The sequence below is a fragment of the Oncorhynchus gorbuscha genome, linkage group LG17 (genome assembly GCF_021184085.1).
Source record: "Oncorhynchus gorbuscha isolate QuinsamMale2020 ecotype Even-year linkage group LG17, OgorEven_v1.0, whole genome shotgun sequence".
In the NCBI taxonomy this organism is placed as follows: Eukaryota; Metazoa; Chordata; class Actinopteri; order Salmoniformes; family Salmonidae; genus Oncorhynchus; species Oncorhynchus gorbuscha.
Genome location: NC_060189.1, coordinates 28,326,849 through 28,344,755, shown reverse-complemented (window position 1 = coordinate 28,344,755; position 17,907 = coordinate 28,326,849). Strand labels below are relative to the sequence as shown.

Genomic DNA, 17,907 nt, shown 5'->3' with positions numbered 1-17,907 from the left:
CGTGCCTGGCCATGGAGACGTGGGTGAACAGGGAATACAGGAGGGGACTGAGCACACACCCCTGAGGGGCTCCAGTGTTGAGGATCAGCATGGCAGATGTGTTGCTACCTACCCTCACCACCTGGGAGCGGCCTGTCAGGAAGTCCAGGATCCAAATGCAGAGGGAGGTGTTTAGTCCCAGGGTCCTTAGCTTAGTGATGAGCTTTGAGGGAACTATGGTGTTTAACGCTGAGCTGTAGTCAATGAATAGCATTCTCACGTAGGTGTTCCTTTTGTCCAGGTGGGAAAAGGGCAGTCTGGAGTGCAATAGAGATTGCATTATCTGTGGATCTGTTTGGGGTGCAAATTGGAATGGGTCTAGGGTTTCTGGGATAATGGTGTTGATGTGAGTCATTTACCAGCCTCTCTCGGCTACAGAGAGTGTGATCTCACAGTCGTCTGAAACAGCTGATGCTCTCATGCATGCCTCAGTGTTGCTAGCCTCGAAGCAAGCATAGAAGTGTTTTAGCTCGTCTGGTAGGCTCGTGTCACTGGGCAGCTCGCTGCTGTGCTTCCCTTTGTAGTCTGTAATAGTTTGCAAGCCCTGCCACATAAGACGAGCGTATCTGTATCTGACAAACCTATATAAAAACTGAACAATTCTACATATAACCCTTAACAAAACATTGCCTCCTAGAAAGCAGATGTTACTTATTCATGAGGAGGTGGGTGGAACTATTTCCCTTTGCTTTTGTTTACCTCTAGTTGGACCACCAGTGGGCTGAAGAGTCAGGGTCGTCTGTCAGTGGGTAGTAACCGAGACCGAGAGATCAGCATGTCCGTGGGCCTGGGTCGTTCCAAACTGGACTCTAAAGGCGGCGTGGTGGGGGGCAACATAGATGTCAACACCCTGGAGATGGTCTGTAAGTACAGGGATGAGAAATAATGTATTAAGCCACTGGCATGTACTGTTCACTTTTTGTGCAATTCCAAATACATTGTGATGGATGTCAAAGATTGTATTCTAGCCTCGGGTCTTGGCGTTTAAATGATAAACAAATTCAGCTCCAACTTAAACATCCCTGTCAAACTAGTAGAATTTGACAGGGTGATCTCTCTGCCGCACCTAACAAAACATATTTGTTTGTTGAAGCACACATCTCGGAGCACCCCAACCAGCAGCCCAGCCATAAGATCCAGATCACCATGGGCTCCACGGAGGCCCGTGTGGACTACATGGGCTCCAGCATCCTCATGGGCATCTTCAGCAACGCAGACCTGCAACTCCAGGACGAGTGGAAGGTCAACCTGTGCACTGTTGAGACCAGCCTATCAGAGAAAAGGTAAATAAGCTAGCCTACTAGAGAAAATGTATAACCAAAACCCCTGTGGCTACATTCTTGTCTGTTCTCATTTTCTGACCATTTCTCACTCACTCCCTCCTTTTTTCTATCCCATCGCTCTCCCTTTCTGCCTCTCTTTTTACTTATCCTTTCCCCTCTCCAGTGAGATCTTTGTCCATGGTGACTTGCAGTGGGATATCTTCCAAGTGATCATCTCGCGCTCCACTACCCCCGACCTCATTAAGATCGGGATGAAGCTGCAGGAGTTTTTCACCCAGCAATTTGACACCAGCAAACGAGCGTTGTCCACATGGGGTCCAGTCCCCTACCTGCCCCCGAAGGCACCGGTCATCAACATCGAGAAAGAAGCTGCAGAGCTATGTAAGAATCCGTTATCACTGGTTTCCTGGGTTTCTTTTGGTTTCGATCGAAATGCTCTTTCCCCTGCTCCTCCTCTTTCGTCCCTCTCCTTCTATCGTCATTGCTCCTTCTCACTCTCGTCATTGCTCTCTCTCCCAGACATGGATGCAGCCCACCATCGTCACTGGCCTGGGGTTCTGAAGGTGATCGCTGGATGCCACATCTCCCTTTTCCAGATGCCTCTCCCAGAGGACGCCGTGCAACTGGGTGGCTCCATGAGTCTCCATGGCAACCACATGACCCTGGCCTGCTTCCATGGGCCCAACTTCCGCTCCAAGTCCTGGGCCTTATTCCACCTGGAGGAGCCCAACATAGCCTTTTGGACCGAGGCTCAGAAGATATTGGAGGATGGTAAGGCTTTCAAGAGACAGAGAGGGGGGGATGTGGGCTAAAGCAAGTCCCCAAAATACCTCTAACCTCAACCTATTTTTTATCCAATCAGGCTCCACTGATGACTCCACTTATATCGTGCAGACATTGGACTTTCATCTGGGTCACAACACCATGGTAACCAAACCCTGTGGAGCACTAGAGAGCCCCATGGCCACCATCACCAAAATCACCCGTCGCCGGCACGAAAACCCCCCTCACGGTGTAGCCACAGTCAAAGAATGGTTCAATTATGTGACTGCCATGAGGAATGAGGGTAAAGGCTACTAAATTCTACCGATGTTATATACACGGTCTACTGTTTCCCTTGACCCAATGTACTCAAGACACCTGCCTCATTCTAATGTATCCTGTTCCCCAGAGCTATACCTCTTGCGTAACGTGGACGCCAACAACACAGAGAGTGGGGCTGCCTCCAAGAGTTCTAGCCTGCTAAGCAGCTTCCGAGGCTCATCCAGCTATAACCATGAGACAGAGACCATCTTTGCCCTACCCAGGATGCAGCTGGACTTCAAGTCCATCCATGTTCAGGATCCAGACGAACCCTCCTTGACTGGTAGGCTCAGTTGGTATTCGGTCCACCAGTATGAACAGACCAAAATTAGCAATGGTATATATTTAGGGGCAACGTTGTTGTTGAAGTCCACTTGTATTGTCCCCCAATAATATTTTTATCATTTCCAGTTTGTTCCCATTAATATATATTTGTTGGAATGACTCTGTTGTTTCCCCTCTGTTTCAGACTCCAACAGTAAGCCTAAGGTGGAGTGCAGCGTGGTGACTGAGTTCACAGACCACATATGTGTCACCATGGACGCCGAGCTCATCATGTTTCTGCACGACCTGGTCTCTGCCTATTTGAAGGAAAAAGAGAAGGGTGAGAGCCCCTGAAATGTCAACAGCAGCAGCACACTATACAGTGGGGCAAAAAAGTATTTAGTCAGCCACCAATTGTGCAAGTTCTCCCACTTAAAAAGATGAGAGGCCTGTAATTTTCATCATAGGTACACTTCAACTATGACAGACAAATGAGGGGGAAAAATCCAGAAAATCACATTGTAGGATTTTTAATGAATTCTGTGGCTCCACGCAAGATCTCACCCCGTGGGGTCAAAATGATCACAAGAACGGTGAGCAAAAATCCCAGAACCACACGGGGGGACCTAGTGAATGACCTACAGAGAGCTGGGACCAAAGTAACAAAGCCTACCATCAGTAACACACTACGCCGCCAGGGACCTGCAGTGCCAGACGTGTCCCCCTGCTTAAGCCAGTACATGTCCAGGCCCATCTGAAGTTTGCTAGAGAGCATTTAGATGATCCAGAAGAAGATTGGGAGAATGTCATATGGTCAGATGAAACCAAAATATAACTTCTGGGGAAAAACTCAACTCGTCGTGTTTGGAGGACAAAGAATGCTGAGTTGCATCCAAAGAACATCATACCTACTGTGAAGCATGGGGTGGAAACATCATGCTTTGGGGCTGTTTTTCTGCAAAGGGACCAGGACGAATCTCATGTATTGTGAGATTTTGAGTGAAAACCTCCTTCCATCAGCAAGGGCATTGAAGATGAAACGTGACTGGGTCTTTCAGCATGACAATGATCCCAAACACACCACCCGGGCAACGAAGGAGTGGCTTTGTAAGAAGCATTTCAAGGTCCTGGAGTGGCCTATCCAGTCTCCAGAGCTCAACCCTATAGAAAATCTTTGGAGGGAGTTGAAAGTCCATGTTGCCCAGCTACAGCCCCAAAACATCACTGCTCTAGAGGAGATCTGCATGGAGGAATGGGCCAAAATACCAGCAACAGTGTGTGAAAACCTTGTGAAGAGTTACAGAAAACGTTTGACCTCTGTCATTGCCAACAAAGGGTATATAACAAAGTATTGAGATAAACTTTTGTTATTGACCAAATACTTATTTTCCACCATAATTTGCAAATAAATTCATAAAAAATCCTACAATGTGATTTTCTGGATTTTTTTTCTCATTTTGTCTGTCATAGTTGAAGTGTACCTATGATGAAAGTTACAGGCCTCTCTCATCTTTTTAAGTGGGAGAACCTGCACGGTCTACTGGTGGCTGACTAAATACTTTTTTGCCCCACTGTATGTAGCAAACTAGAACGATTAACTGTACTTTACATGATAACTTTATATAAATGCTCACAAATATAAAAGATTTTACAGTTCATATAAGGAATCAGTCAAACATGCCTAATTGGTGACATGTCTGGTGAGTATGTAGGCCATGGAAGAACTGGGACATATTCACAATTCCAGGAATTGTGTACAGATCTTTGCGACATGGGGCCAAGCATTATCATACTGAAACATGAGGTGATGAAGGCGGATGAATGGCATGACAATGGGCCTCAGGATCTCGTCACGGTATCTCTGTGCATTCAAATTGCCATATATAAAATGCAATTGTGTCTGTAGCTTATACCTGCCCATAACCCCACCGCCACCATGGGGTACTCTGTTCACAACGTTGATGTCAGCGAACCGCTTGTCCACACAACGCCATGCACGTGGTCTGCAGTTGTGTTGCCGGTTGGACGTACTGACAAATTCTGTAAAACAACGTTGGGGGCGGTAGAGAAATGAACATTAAGTTATCTGGCAGCAGCACTGGTGGACATTCCCGCTGTCAGCATGACAATTGAACACCTCAAAACTTAAGACATCTGTGGCAATGTGTTGTGTGACAAAACTGCACATTTTAGAGTGTATTTTTATTGTCCCCAGCACAAGGTGCACCTGTGTAATGATCTAATCAGTTTCTTGAAATGCCACACCTGTCATTCTCACTAACAGAAATCTAATTTTGTGCACAAAATTTGAAAGAAATAAGCTTTTTGTGCATATGGAACATTTTTTTTTTTTGCAGCTCATGAAACATGATAACTTTCACTGATAACTTTATATAGAAAAAAAGAGCAATGTAGGTACAACTAAAATATAACTGAAGCTGAATTATAGGTTCTCTTTCTTTTAGGTACTAGTAGTCATAGAAGAACATGGAGAACCAAGGCACTCTATAGTTTCACACAAACTCTCTCTCCCCCCTCTTCCCTGGTCTGCAGCCCTTTTCAACCCCCGGATCTTTGCCACTCGGCCTGGCCAGAAGAGCCCGACAGCCCTGCATGATGAGAACTCCACAGACAAGGAGGAAGGCATCAACTACACCACAGTGGACTGGAGAGAATTCATGTGCAACACCTGGCACCTGGAGCCTACACTCCGGTAAACCAGACCCAAGCCCTAAGACCAATAATATATGCCACTGTGCAGACACTTTTTGTTAACTCGAAATGACACAACGACAAGGATCCAGTTGGAACAAAGTTTACTATACTGTATGAACACACTACAAGGTATCCATTTCACTCAAGGCTAGGTCCATCAACATCAAGACTTCCCGCGCAGGCGCACTCTTGACTGAGTGATAGCCCTGAAATAACAGAAATATAGGGATACTTAAAACATGAACTTAACACTTTTATCCAAACTAACAATACAGTACATTTGTAGTATGTGTAGTCGATCCCTGTGTTTTGTGACTCCTTAACCCCTCACCTGAGCATTTAAACTACTCCATAAGCCCACTTTTAGGCCTATACCCTAAACCCTTTTGTCCATACATCTGTGGGTTTCTTGACTCAGTCTTGATTATCAATTTCCGTAGGCTCATCTCCTGGACAGGACGGAAGATCGATCCTGTCGGCGTGGACTACATTCTGCAGAAGCTAGGCTTCCACCACGCAAGGACTACAATTCCCAAATGGCTCCAGAGGGGGGTGATGGACCCCCTGGACAAGGTCCTCTCTGTCCTCATCAAGAAACTTGGCACGGCCCTGCAGGACGAGAAGGAGAAGAAGGAGAAGAAGGAGAAGATGGGACGAGACAAAGACGAGCACTAACTCATACAGCCATATGTTTTAACACAACACTTTAATAGCTGGACAGTAAATTCTCAATGAACAAAACACTGGATAACTGGAAACACTGGATATTTCCTTGACTACTGTGCATTTGTCATAGGTGCATTTACCGCTAAGCCGTGTGCATTTAAGCATAGATGTTTACAGTGGTGCATGCCACTATGGGTTTTGACTGAAAGTTTTGCACTGTTTTTATGTATATTTTGAACAAAGTAGTAAGTGAAGTCTTATTTGGCTGCTTGAAATGATAACCCTGAAAAACCCCAACATGGATTATATGTTATACATGCTTTCATGCTTTATATGGTGTTATCAGAACAAATTGAAGACATCGTTTATTATCCTTCTTTGGAGGTTCATTAACTTTTTCTGTGGGGGGCACTTCTAAATCATTGCCAGTGCTTTGTTTACAATGGAACAAACGCATGGTAAGGTTGGAAAGAGCAATATCATCAGTTTTTCTCAATTCATCCCAATGACAACGTTTTTTGAAGATGGTTCCTGTTAACAAAAAAGCATTGGATCGTTCAGATCCACTTAGGTCAATCTAAAACGTGATAAGATGTATTGTAACGATAAACAATGGTTAATTTTGTTAATTTATCTTAATTTAATGGGTATCTGAAATGTATAGTCTATAACCCATGTGTGCTGGGTGTGTCAAGCCTGTTTTTTTTAATATGTGCAATAGACCAGTGTATATAAAATAACTGTGAATTTCTTAAATGTGTTGATTTCTTAACATAATAAAATCATTGCCATCTTATTTTACATCTGACTTCATTGTCTTATATAGCCTACTGTTATTTCTCAGATTTCCTAGATTTGAGGCAAGTGACAGAAGTTGTGTTGCTCTCTAAATATGCTTTATCTTGGTTTCTGAGCTAATTCCACATGAAGTATTTAAACTTTTGAAAGATATTCCAGTGGCTTTGATCCAGATCTTTGTATCAGCCTGCCTAATTTCACTACCTCAGTCGTATCTCCTCACTCACATCCCCTCATTATGAGGCAAGTTCCCATTTGTTTAATGCTGTGTATTTTTTTTCCATTTTTGATTGTGCATTGGTGAGGAAGGAAAAGACTGGCAGAATTAAGCGATGGAAAAGGTGGACTTGCTTTGTGATGTTGACTGATATTGCTGCACCATTTAACCTGGGCCTCCGATAACTGTGTGCGTGCGCGAGAGAGAAAAGTTCTACAACACTCAAGACCTCTTGTGGGTTCTGTTCAGACTATCCTGCAGATATTTTGCTACAGTTATTCAAACTTTCAAAATACAGAAATCATTCGGGGCTAATTTCTGTATTTTGAAAGTTATGTATCTTGAAAACTTGATTGCTGACAAGTAAAACATTTTGGGACTATGTCAATAATGTACTAATGAAACAAATACCAATAGATCGTTTTTGGGTGGGGTTTTCCTTTAAGTAGGGAAATTGTTTAAATGAGGACAGCTAGTTAAATTAAACAACGACAAAGGGACTCTAAACCTAAGTCTTTTGATTGAAAGTCGGACTCCATTAGGCTACATGGTGTGTTCTAACTAACAACAGTAGATAAATGGTCCACAAAAGGTACTCAAACCATCACTCTTCTGATGCAGAATCAGATGCCTTATCGATAAGGCACACAAACTGAATAACAAACCTAAATACCAATATCCTACCTTTTCCCTGCAGCAAGAGACATGTCAGGTTCCTGATTTCCCTACATAAGACATGTCTCTTGTTGCTTTCATACTAAAACGCTGTGTATTGTTTTTGCTGTAAGCTTCTCTACAAAAGGCTACAAAATAATAAAGGAAGGTGTGAATGACCGGTCAAATCTCAATGCCATTCTGAAACACCACGAGAGTAGTCCTGAACACACAGACAATATGATTAAGTGGAGAGAACTTGGCTGAAAGAAAGAGATGGCTGCGCCTAAATCACCCAGTCTCTGGCTGAAAGAAAGAGATGGCTGTCTTGACCAGATACAAATGACAATTTTGGCTGAAAGAAAGAGATGGCTGAAAGAAAAAGATGGTGGGATGTCCTTACACGTTTCATAAGTATCACCCAGTCTCTGGCTGAAAGAAAGAGATGGTGGGATGTCCTTACACGTTTCATAAGTATCACCCAGTCTCTGGCTGAAAGAAAGAGATGGCGGGATGTCCTTACACGTTTCATAAGTATCACCCAGTCTCTGGCTGAAAGAAAGAGATGGCGGGATGTCCTTACACGTTTCATAAGTATCACCCAGTCTCTGGCTGAAAGAAAGAGATGGCGGGATGTCCTTACACGTCTCTGGCTGAAAGAAAGAGATGGCGGGATGTCATAAGTATCACCCAGTCTCTGGCTGAAAGAAAGAGATGGCGGGATGTCCTTACACGTTTCATAAGTATCACCCAGTCTCTGATAAGTATCACCCAGTCTCCTGGCTGAAAGAAAGAGATGGCGGGATGTCCTTACACGTTTCATAAGTATCACCCAGTCTCTGGCTGAAAGAAAGAGATGGCGGGATGTCCTTACACGTTTCATAAGTATCACCCAGTCTCTGGCTGAAAGAAAGAGATGGCGGGATGTCCTTACACGTTTCATAAGTATCACCCAGTCTCTGGCTGAAAGAAACCTAGCATTCAGGTGTTCATCAGACAAACTCTTCCAACCAGATAATGGAAACTTCCTAAAAGAGGTTGAATTACTGCCAAAATTTGACACCGTTATGGAAAATCATCTCAGCAAAATTAAAGATGAAGAGACACATGCTCATTACATCGGGAAGAGCACACAGAATGAGCTGATTTTTAGTGACAAGATTCTGGAAGCAATAGTGACTCAAGTAAGAGACTCAAAGTACTTCTCCATTATCTTGGACTGTACACCTGACATTAGTCAGGCTTTAAAGGGAAAGCCAGATATCAAGGAACACTTCCTCGGCTTTGTGAATGTTGAGGTTACAACAGACTTGAATCTGTCCACTGTCATCTAATATAAGCTGAACGAGCTGAAGTTTCCATTTGAAGATTGCAGAGGGCAAGCTTATAATAATGGGGCCGGCATGAAGGGCAAGCACCTAGGAGTAAAGCCAGACTGAGGAAATTGGGTCCCACCTCTTCTTGATTTGCTGTGTCGTATGGTGTGAGATAATGAAAATGACAAGGTGAACAAGCTCCTCCAGTCCGCCTCAATGCAGTTGGATATCGCAGTGAATTTAATCTCGCAGTGAATTTAATCTCAAATGCAAAGGCCTCAATACATACCGGGAAACTGGATTCTCTGAGGCCAGGACAACAGCCAAACACATTTGTGAAGAAATCATGTGGAGGCTGTTCTGAAAGAGAAGAGACTGACAAACAGCAAGCAGCATTTCAGCTATGAGGCTCCTGATGAACCAGTGATTGATGCACTGAAAAAGTCAACTACTTCAACATTGTGGTTGACTCTGCTGTGACATCCATGGATGAGAGATTTGAAACGCTCAACCAGGTGAAAACCAAATATGGAGTGCTGCTGAACTTTCTCTCAGACTCACTGCATGGAAGTTGAAAACACTCTAAACTTCAGAGATGACTGTGACATCAGTGGAATGGATCTGGCACACGAGATTCAGAATTCACCTGATCTTCCATCAGATAAGATGACTGCCTTTGAGCTGCTTTCCTTTCTATGTAAGAAAACCAGGAGGAACTCTATCCTAACCTTTGGATAGCCCTTAGAATTGCAGTCACTATCAGTAACAGTAGCATCGGCAGAGAGGAGCTTTTCAAAAGGAAAGCTCATCAAAAGCTATCTGAGGTCTTCCATGTTACAGGAACATTTTGAGTGGTCTGGACATCATGAGCATAAATCATGACATGGGGAAACACATGTCCTATGATGACATCATTGATGATTTTGCCTCAAGAAAGTGCAAAAGAGGAATATTTTGATGGTAAGATTTTAATTCAAACATTCAAATGTTTACACACTTAGTAACATTTAGGATTTTATGGCAGAAGTGCATTTGTATAAAGGACTGCTTAACTAACTACAGTATGTGACATACTTTCTCAATTTCTCCCACACATTGCAGATAGACCGGTGAAAATGCCCAGGTAGAGGGAACCAAAGTTAATCACACAGCTGTATAGGTTTTATTATACTATTTTGAGACGTATAGCTGCAGCCATAGCCTATAGGCTTATGTTTACATTGTGTAGACAAATTTAATTGTATAATAATTACCAGGCGGCAGAGCCAAAGCTCAGGGTTATATTTTATTATTTTCTACATTTTACATCTTCTACAATTTCTTATTTATGTTAATATTCACTTATCTTAAGATTCTATAGAAAATATTACATTCAATAAATATTGTTTGTTTATACCTCATTCTGTTCTGTTTAGGTCTAAATCAAATCAAATCAAATGTATTTATATAGCACTTTGTAAATCAGCTGATATCTCAAAGTGCTGTACAGAAACCCAGCCTAAAACCCCAAACAGCAAGCAATGCAGATGTAGAAGCACGGTGGCTGGGAAAAACTCCCCAGAAAGGCCCAAACCTAGGAAGTGGGGTGGCCAGTCCTCTTCTGGCTGTGCCGGGTGGAGATTATAACAGAACATAGCCAAGATGTTCAAATGTTCATAAATGACCAGCATGGTCAAATAATAATAATCACAGGCAGAACAGTTGAAACTGGAGCAGCAGCACGGCCAGGTGGACTGGGGACAGCAAGGAGTCATCATGTCAGGTAGTCCTGAGGCTTGGTCCTAGGGCTCAGGTCCTCCAAGAGAGAGAAAGAAAGGGAGAAAGAGACAATTAGAGAGAGCATACTTAAATTCACACAGGACACCGGATAGGACAGGATAAGTACTCCAGATATAACAACCTGACCCTAGCCCCCCGACACATAAACTACTGGAGGCTGAGACAGGAGGGGTCAGGAGACACCGATGACATCCCCGGACAAGGCCAAACAGGAAGGATATAACCCCACCCACTTTGCCAAAACACAGCCCCCACACCACTTGAGGGATATCTTCAACCACCAACTTACCATCCTGAGACAAGGCCGAGTATAGCCCACAAAGATCTCCTCCACGGCACAACCCAAGGGGGGCGCCAACCCAGACAGGAAGATCACGTCAGTGACTCAACCCACTCAAGTGACGCACCCCTCCTAGGGACGGTATGAAAGAGCCCTAGGAAGCCAGTGACTCAGCCCCTGTAATAGGGTTAGAGGCAGAGAATTCCAGTGGAAAGAGGGGAACCGGCCAGGCAGAGACAGCAAGGGCGGTTCGTTGCTCCAGAGCCTTTCCGTTCACCTTCACACTCCTGGGCCAGACTACACTCAATCATATGACCCACTGAAGAGATGAGTCTTCAGTAAAGACTTAAAGGTTGAGACCGAGTTTGCGTCTCTGACATGGGTAGGCAGACCATTCCATAAAAATGGAGCTCTATAGGAGAAAGCCCTGCCTCCAGCTGTTTGCTTAGAAATTCTAGGGACAATTAGGATGCCTGCGTCTTGTGACCGTAGCGTACGTGTAGGTATGTACGGCAGGACCAAATCAGAGAGATAGGTAGGAGCAAGCCCATGTAATGCTTTGTAAGTTAGCAGTTAAACCTTGAAATCAGCCCTTGCCTTGACAGGAAGCCAGTGTAGGGAGGCTAGCACTGGAGTAATATGATCAAATATTTGGGTTCTAGTCAGGATTCTAGCAGCCGTATTTAGCACTAACTGAAGTTTATTTAGTGCTTTATCCAGGTAGCCAGAAAGTAGAGCATTGCAGTAGTCTAACCTAGAAGTGACAAAAGCATGGATAAGTTTTTCTGCATAATTTTTGGACAGAAAGTTTCTGATTTTTGCAATGTTACGTAGATGGGAAAAAGCTGTCCTTGAAACAGTCTTGATATGTTCTTCAAAAGAGAGATCAGGGTCCAGAGTAACGCCGAGGTCCTTCACAGTTTTATTTGAGACGACTGTACAACCATTAAGATTAATTATCAGATTCAACAGTATATCTCTTTGTTTCTTGGGACCTAGAACAAGCATCTCTGTTTTGTCCGTAGAAAGTTTGCAGCCATCCACTTCCTTATGTCTGAAACACATGCTTGTAGCGAGGGCAATTTTGGGGCTTCGCCATGTTTCATTGAAATGTACAGCTGTGTGTCATCCACATAGCAGTGAAAGTTAACATTATGTTTTCGAATGACATCCCCAAGAGGTAAAATATATAGTGAAAACAATAGTGATCCTGAAATGGAACCTTGAGGAACACCGAAATTTATAGTTGATTTGTCAGAGGACAAACCATTCACAGAGACAAACTGATATCTTTCCGACAGATAAGATCTAAACCAGGCCAAAACTTGTCCGTGTTGACCAATTTGGGTTTACAATCTCTCCAAAAGAATGTGGTGATCAATGGTATCAAAAGCAGTACTAAGGTCTACGAGCACGAGGACAGATGCAGAGCCTCGGTCTGATGCCATTAAAAGGTAATTTACCACCTTCACAAGTGCAGTCTCAGTGCTATGATGGGGTCTAAAACCAGACTGAAGCATTTCGTATACATTGTTTGTCTTCAGGAAGGCAGTGAGTTGCTGCGCAACAGCCTTTTCTAACATTTTTGAGAGGAATGGGAGATTCGATATAGGCCGATAGTTTTTTACATTTTCTGGGTCAAGGTTTGGCTTTTTCAAGAGAGGCTTCATTACTGCCACTTTTAGTGAGTTTGGTACACATCCGGTGGATAGAGAGACATTTATTATGTTCAACATAGGAGGGCCAAGCACAGGAAGCAGCTCTTTCAGTAGTTTAGTTGGAATAGGGGCCAGTATGCAGCTTGAAGGTTTAGAGGCCATGATTATTTTCAGCGTTGTGTCAAGAGATATAGTACTAAAACACTTGAGTGTATCTCTCCTAGGTCCTGGCAGAGTTGTGCAGACTCAGGACAACTGAGCTTTGAAGGAATATGCAGATTTAAAGAGGAGTCCGTAATTTTCTTTCTAATAATCATGATCTTTTCCTAAAAGAAGTTAATGAATGTATTACTGCTGAAGTGAAAGCCATCCTCACTTGGGGATTGCTGCTTTTTAGTTAGCTTTGTGACAGTATCAAAAATAAATTTCGGATTGTTCATATTTTCCTCAATTAAGTTGTAAAAATAGGACGATCGATATTGCACGGTACTGTCTTTCCAAGCTAGTCGGAAGACTTCCAGTTTGGCAATGCAGGTGTAGAAGCATGGCGGTTAGGAAAAACTCCCTAGAAAGGCCAAAACCTAGGAAGAACCCTAGAGAGGAACCAGGCTATGAGGGGTGGCCAGTCCTCTTCTGGCTGTGCCAGGTGGAGATTATAACAGAACATGGCCAAGATGTTCAAATGTTCATAGATGACGAGCAGAGTCAAATAATAATAATCACAGTGGTTATCGAGGGTGCAACAGGTCAGCACATCAGGAGTAAATGTCAGTTGGCTTTTCAGAGCCGATCATTCAGGGTATCTCTACCGCTCCTGCTGTCTCTAGAGAGTTGAAAACAACAGGTCTAGGACAGGTAGCAGGTCCAGTGAACAGGTCAGGGTTCCATAGCCACAGGCAGAACAGTTGAAACTGGAGCAGCTGTCACGCCCTGACCATAGAGAGCTGTTAATTCTCTGTGTTGGTTGGGGCGTGATAATGACTAGGGTGGGTCATCTAGGTGATTAATGGTTTATTTTGGCCAGGTATGGTTCCCAATCAGAGACAGCTGTTTAGCATTGTCTCTGATTGGGGATCATATTTAGGTAGCCATTTTCCCCATTGTGTTTTGTGGGATCTTGTCTAAGGTTAATTGCCTGTGTGCACACCAGTAGCTTCACGTTTAGTTTGTGCTTGTTTATTTTGTTTGGTGAGTTTCATTTAATTAAAATATGTGGAATTTTACGCACGCTACGCCTTGGTCCAATCATTATGACGATCGTGACAGGAGCAGCATGACATGGGGACAGCAAGGAGTCATCAGGCCAGGTAGTCCTGAGGCATGGTCTCAGGTCCTCCGAGAGAGAGAGAAAGAAAGAGATAATTTGAGAGAGCATACTTACATTCACACAGGACACCGGATAAGACAGGAGAAATAGTCCAGATATAACAGACTGACCCTAGCCCCCTGACACAAACTACTGCAGCATAAATACTGGAGGCTGAGACAGGAGGGTTCAGGAGACACTGTGGCCCAGTCCGACGATACCCACGGAACAGGGGCAAACAGGCAGGGTACAACCCCACCCACTTTGCCAGAGCACAGCCCCCACACCACTAGAGATCTCCGCCATGGCGCCAACCCAGACAGGAAGATCACGTCAGTGACTCAACCCACTCAAGTGATGCACCCCTCCTAAGGACAGCATGGAAGAGCACCAGTAAGCCAGTGACTCAGCCCCTGTAATACGGTTAGAGGCAGAGAATCCCAGTGGAGAGAGGGGAACCGGCCAGGCAGAGACAGCAAGGGCGGTTCGTTGCTCCAGAGCCTTTCCGTTCACCTTCACACTCCTGGGCCAGACTACACTCAATCATAGGACCTACTGAAGATATGAGTCTTCAATAAAGACTTAAAGGTTGAGACCGAGTCTGCATCTCTCACATGGATAGGCAGACCATTCCATAAACATGGAGCTCTATAGGAGAAAGCCCTGCCTTCAGCTGTGTAGAGAGGCTAGCACTGGAGTAATATGATCACTTTAAAAAATATATAATTTATCACTGCTGAAGTGAAAGCCATCCTCTCTTGAGGAATGCTGATTTTAAGTTAGCTTTGCAACAGTAATAAAAATACATTTTGGATTGTTCTTATTTTATTTTCAATTAAGTAAAATAGGATGATCGATCAGCAGTGAGAGCTCTTCAGTACTGCATGGTGCTGTCTTTCCAAGATAGTCATAAGACTTCCAGTTTGGTGTAGCGCCATTTCCGTTCCAATTTTCTGGAAGCTTGCTTCAGAGCTCTGGTATTTTCTGTATACCAGGGAGCTGGTTTCTTATGAGAAATGTTTTTTTGTTTTTAGGGGTGCAACTGCATCTAGGGTATTGCGCAAGGTTACATTGAGTTCCTCAGTTAGGTGGTTAACTGATTTTTGTACTCTGATGCCATCTATTTTGTCAGAGTACAAGTCAGTGCTTTGTGATGGCCACTCCAATACCTTGACTTTGTTGTCCTTAAGCCATTTTGCCACAACCTTGGAAGTATGCTTGAGGTCATTGTCCATTTGGAAGAACCATTTGCGACCAAGCTTTAACTTCCAGACTGATGTCTTGAGATGTTGCTTCAATATATCCACATAATTTCCTCCTCATGATGCCATCTATTTTGTGAAGTGCACCAGTCCCTCCTGCAGCAAAGCACCCCCACAACATGATGCTGCCACCCCCGTGCTTCATGGTTGGGATGGTGTTCTTCAGCTTGCAAGCCTCCCCCTTTTTCCTCCAAACATAACGATGGCCGTTATGGCCAAACAGTTCTATTTTTGTTTCATCACACAAGAGAACATTTCTCGAAAAATAACTATATTTGTCCCCATGTGCACTTGCATACCATAGTCTGGCTTTTTTATGACAACTTTGGAGCAGGTTATGTCGATATAGGACTCGTTTTACTGTAGATATAGGTACTTTTGTACCTGTTTCCTCCAGCATCTTCACAGGTCCTTTGCTGTTGTTCTGGGATTGATTTGCACTTTCCACACCAAAGTACGTTCATCTCTAGGTGACCGAATGCGTCTCCTTCCTTAGCGTTATGACCGCTGTGTGGTCCCTTGGTGTATATACTTGCATACTATTGTTTGTACAGATGAACGTGGAACCTTCAGGCGTTCGGAAATTGCTCCCAATGATGAACCAGACTTGTGGAGGTCTACAATTTTTTTCTGAGATATTGGCTGATTTATTTTGATTTTCCCATGATGTCAAGCAAAGAGGTACTGATTTTGAAGGTAGGCCTTGAAATAAATCCACAGGTACGCCTCCAATTGACTCAAATGATGTCAATTAGCCTATCAGAAGCTTCTAAAGCCATGACATCATTTTCTGGAACTTTCCAAGCTGTTTAAAAGCACAGTCAATTTAGTGTATGCAAACTTCTGAACCACTGGAATTGTGATACAGTGGAATATAGGTTAAATAACCTGTAGTAAACAATTGTTGGAAAATTAGATGTAGATGTCCTATTCGACTTGCCAAAACTATAGTTTGTTAACAAGAAATTTGTGGAGTGGTTGAAAAACTAGTTTTAATGACTCCAACCTAAGTGTATGTAAACTTTAGATATTCAACTGTAGATATTCCATAAAAAATCTGCCGTTTCCAGCAACAAAAGTAATTTACAACATTAACAATGTCTACACTGTATTTCTGATCAATTTGATGTTATTTTAATGGACAAAAATGTGCTTTTCTTTCAAAAACAAGACATTTCTAAGTGACCCCAAACATTTGAATGGTAGTATACATAATTATTTGTTTTTGATACTTCATGGATCTTAAAATTCAAAATCAAATAGCTAAATTATCCTTTGTATGACCTTAAAACAATTACATATAGCTTAGTAGATTGCCAAGCAACAGAAGAGGGAGGAGCTCCGGAGGCTTAGAGAGGAGGAGGGGCCACAGGGGTCAGTTAGACTGGACACACCCCAGGACAACAGACTGGACAGACAGGTACACACCATAAACACACATAGCAGAGCACCAATAGTCACATCAAATAAAATCACATACAATCCCGCTTCTAATGACCAGTCATTATGTTAATCCCAAGTGAGTACATCTTCCTCTCTCCCTCAGTCCAATTTGATATAGCGTTTTGTTGGCATTATGAAATATGCAAATATTGCATAAGAGTCCCTGTAGCCAATAGACTAGTAGGAAAAACATGGAGAAATTGATTTTAGAATAAATTACAACCAATTACCTATCCTACTCTCTCCATCTCTCTCTCCCTTACTCTCTCCTTCACAGACACCAAATGACCACACTCCCCTTCAGCCACACTGGGATGGTAGTCATGGCAACATTGATACTAATCTCCAGTGGAAACGGAAAGAGAGAGGCAGGTTTGGTTTGTGCTTCATCCCTCCCTCATCCCTCTAATTTTTAAATACTTAGATTTGCTCCTCCTCTACCCCTTACACTCTCTCCCAACTCCCACTCATATCTACCTCCTCTCTCTCCCTCATTCTCTCCATCTCTCCATCTCTTCTCCCCTCCCCTTACTCTGGCAGATCTCACACACACACACACATATGTTATGGGTGATTAGGCTGGCTGAGCTGTTGGCCAGAAGCCTTCTGAGGGAGAGAAGGGAGGGGGGTTGGAGAGATTGTGTGTGTGTATAGATGTTGTATCTAGATTTACCACTAGGGGGCAGAGTGTGTTGAGTTTAGCAGCGCAGAGGGCTCAAGCAGCGGGGAGGAGCAGACGGCTCATAGGCTGCTGTGGTGTGTGTGTGAGTTGATCAGTGGAATGAAGCGCACGGACAGACAGTCAGAGAAGCAGGCGGTGGAAGGCTGAATTGTTACCACAGCTCCACATGGATGAGGATTAATTAATTAGATTATCACACAATTACTTCTCAACACACACACACACACACAGGTCTGTTAGCTGGAAGATGCTGCATTAACTCATAACAAGCCACTGTCTCCCTAGATGACCGTGGTGAGTCAGCCATGCAGGAGATGCAGAGGGCGAGAGAGAGAGGGGGATGAAGAGAGGCTAGAGGCGAAGAGGAACAGGAACGGATTCCACAGCTGCCGCTGGTCGCAAGGAGCACCTGGTATGAGAGGGGATAGAGTGTGTCCTAGAGAGGAGGAAGGGGAGGAGGGA

General features: G+C 43.7%; 1 protein-coding gene across 12 annotated transcripts in view; it reads left to right on the top strand.

The window, feature by feature from the left end:
- kiaa1109 (KIAA1109 ortholog) overlaps positions 1–6,851 on the top strand; it is a 123,119-nt gene extending 116,268 nt beyond the window's left edge. For all 12 annotated transcript variants that reach the window (XM_046308936.1, XM_046308933.1, XM_046308934.1 and 9 more), the window contains 9 exons: positions 745–902; positions 1,133–1,322; positions 1,486–1,703; positions 1,842–2,093; positions 2,185–2,388; positions 2,494–2,688; positions 2,875–3,009; positions 5,223–5,382; positions 5,825–6,851. In XM_046308936.1, coding sequence (XP_046164892.1) covers positions 745–902; positions 1,133–1,322; positions 1,486–1,703; positions 1,842–2,093; positions 2,185–2,388; positions 2,494–2,688; positions 2,875–3,009; positions 5,223–5,382; positions 5,825–6,059 — 1,747 coding nt within the window. In that variant the 3' untranslated portion in view covers positions 6,060–6,851. The remainder of the gene's footprint in view (positions 1–744; positions 903–1,132; positions 1,323–1,485; positions 1,704–1,841; positions 2,094–2,184; positions 2,389–2,493; positions 2,689–2,874; positions 3,010–5,222; positions 5,383–5,824) is intronic.
- Positions 6,852–17,907: the final 11,056 nt, after the last annotated feature.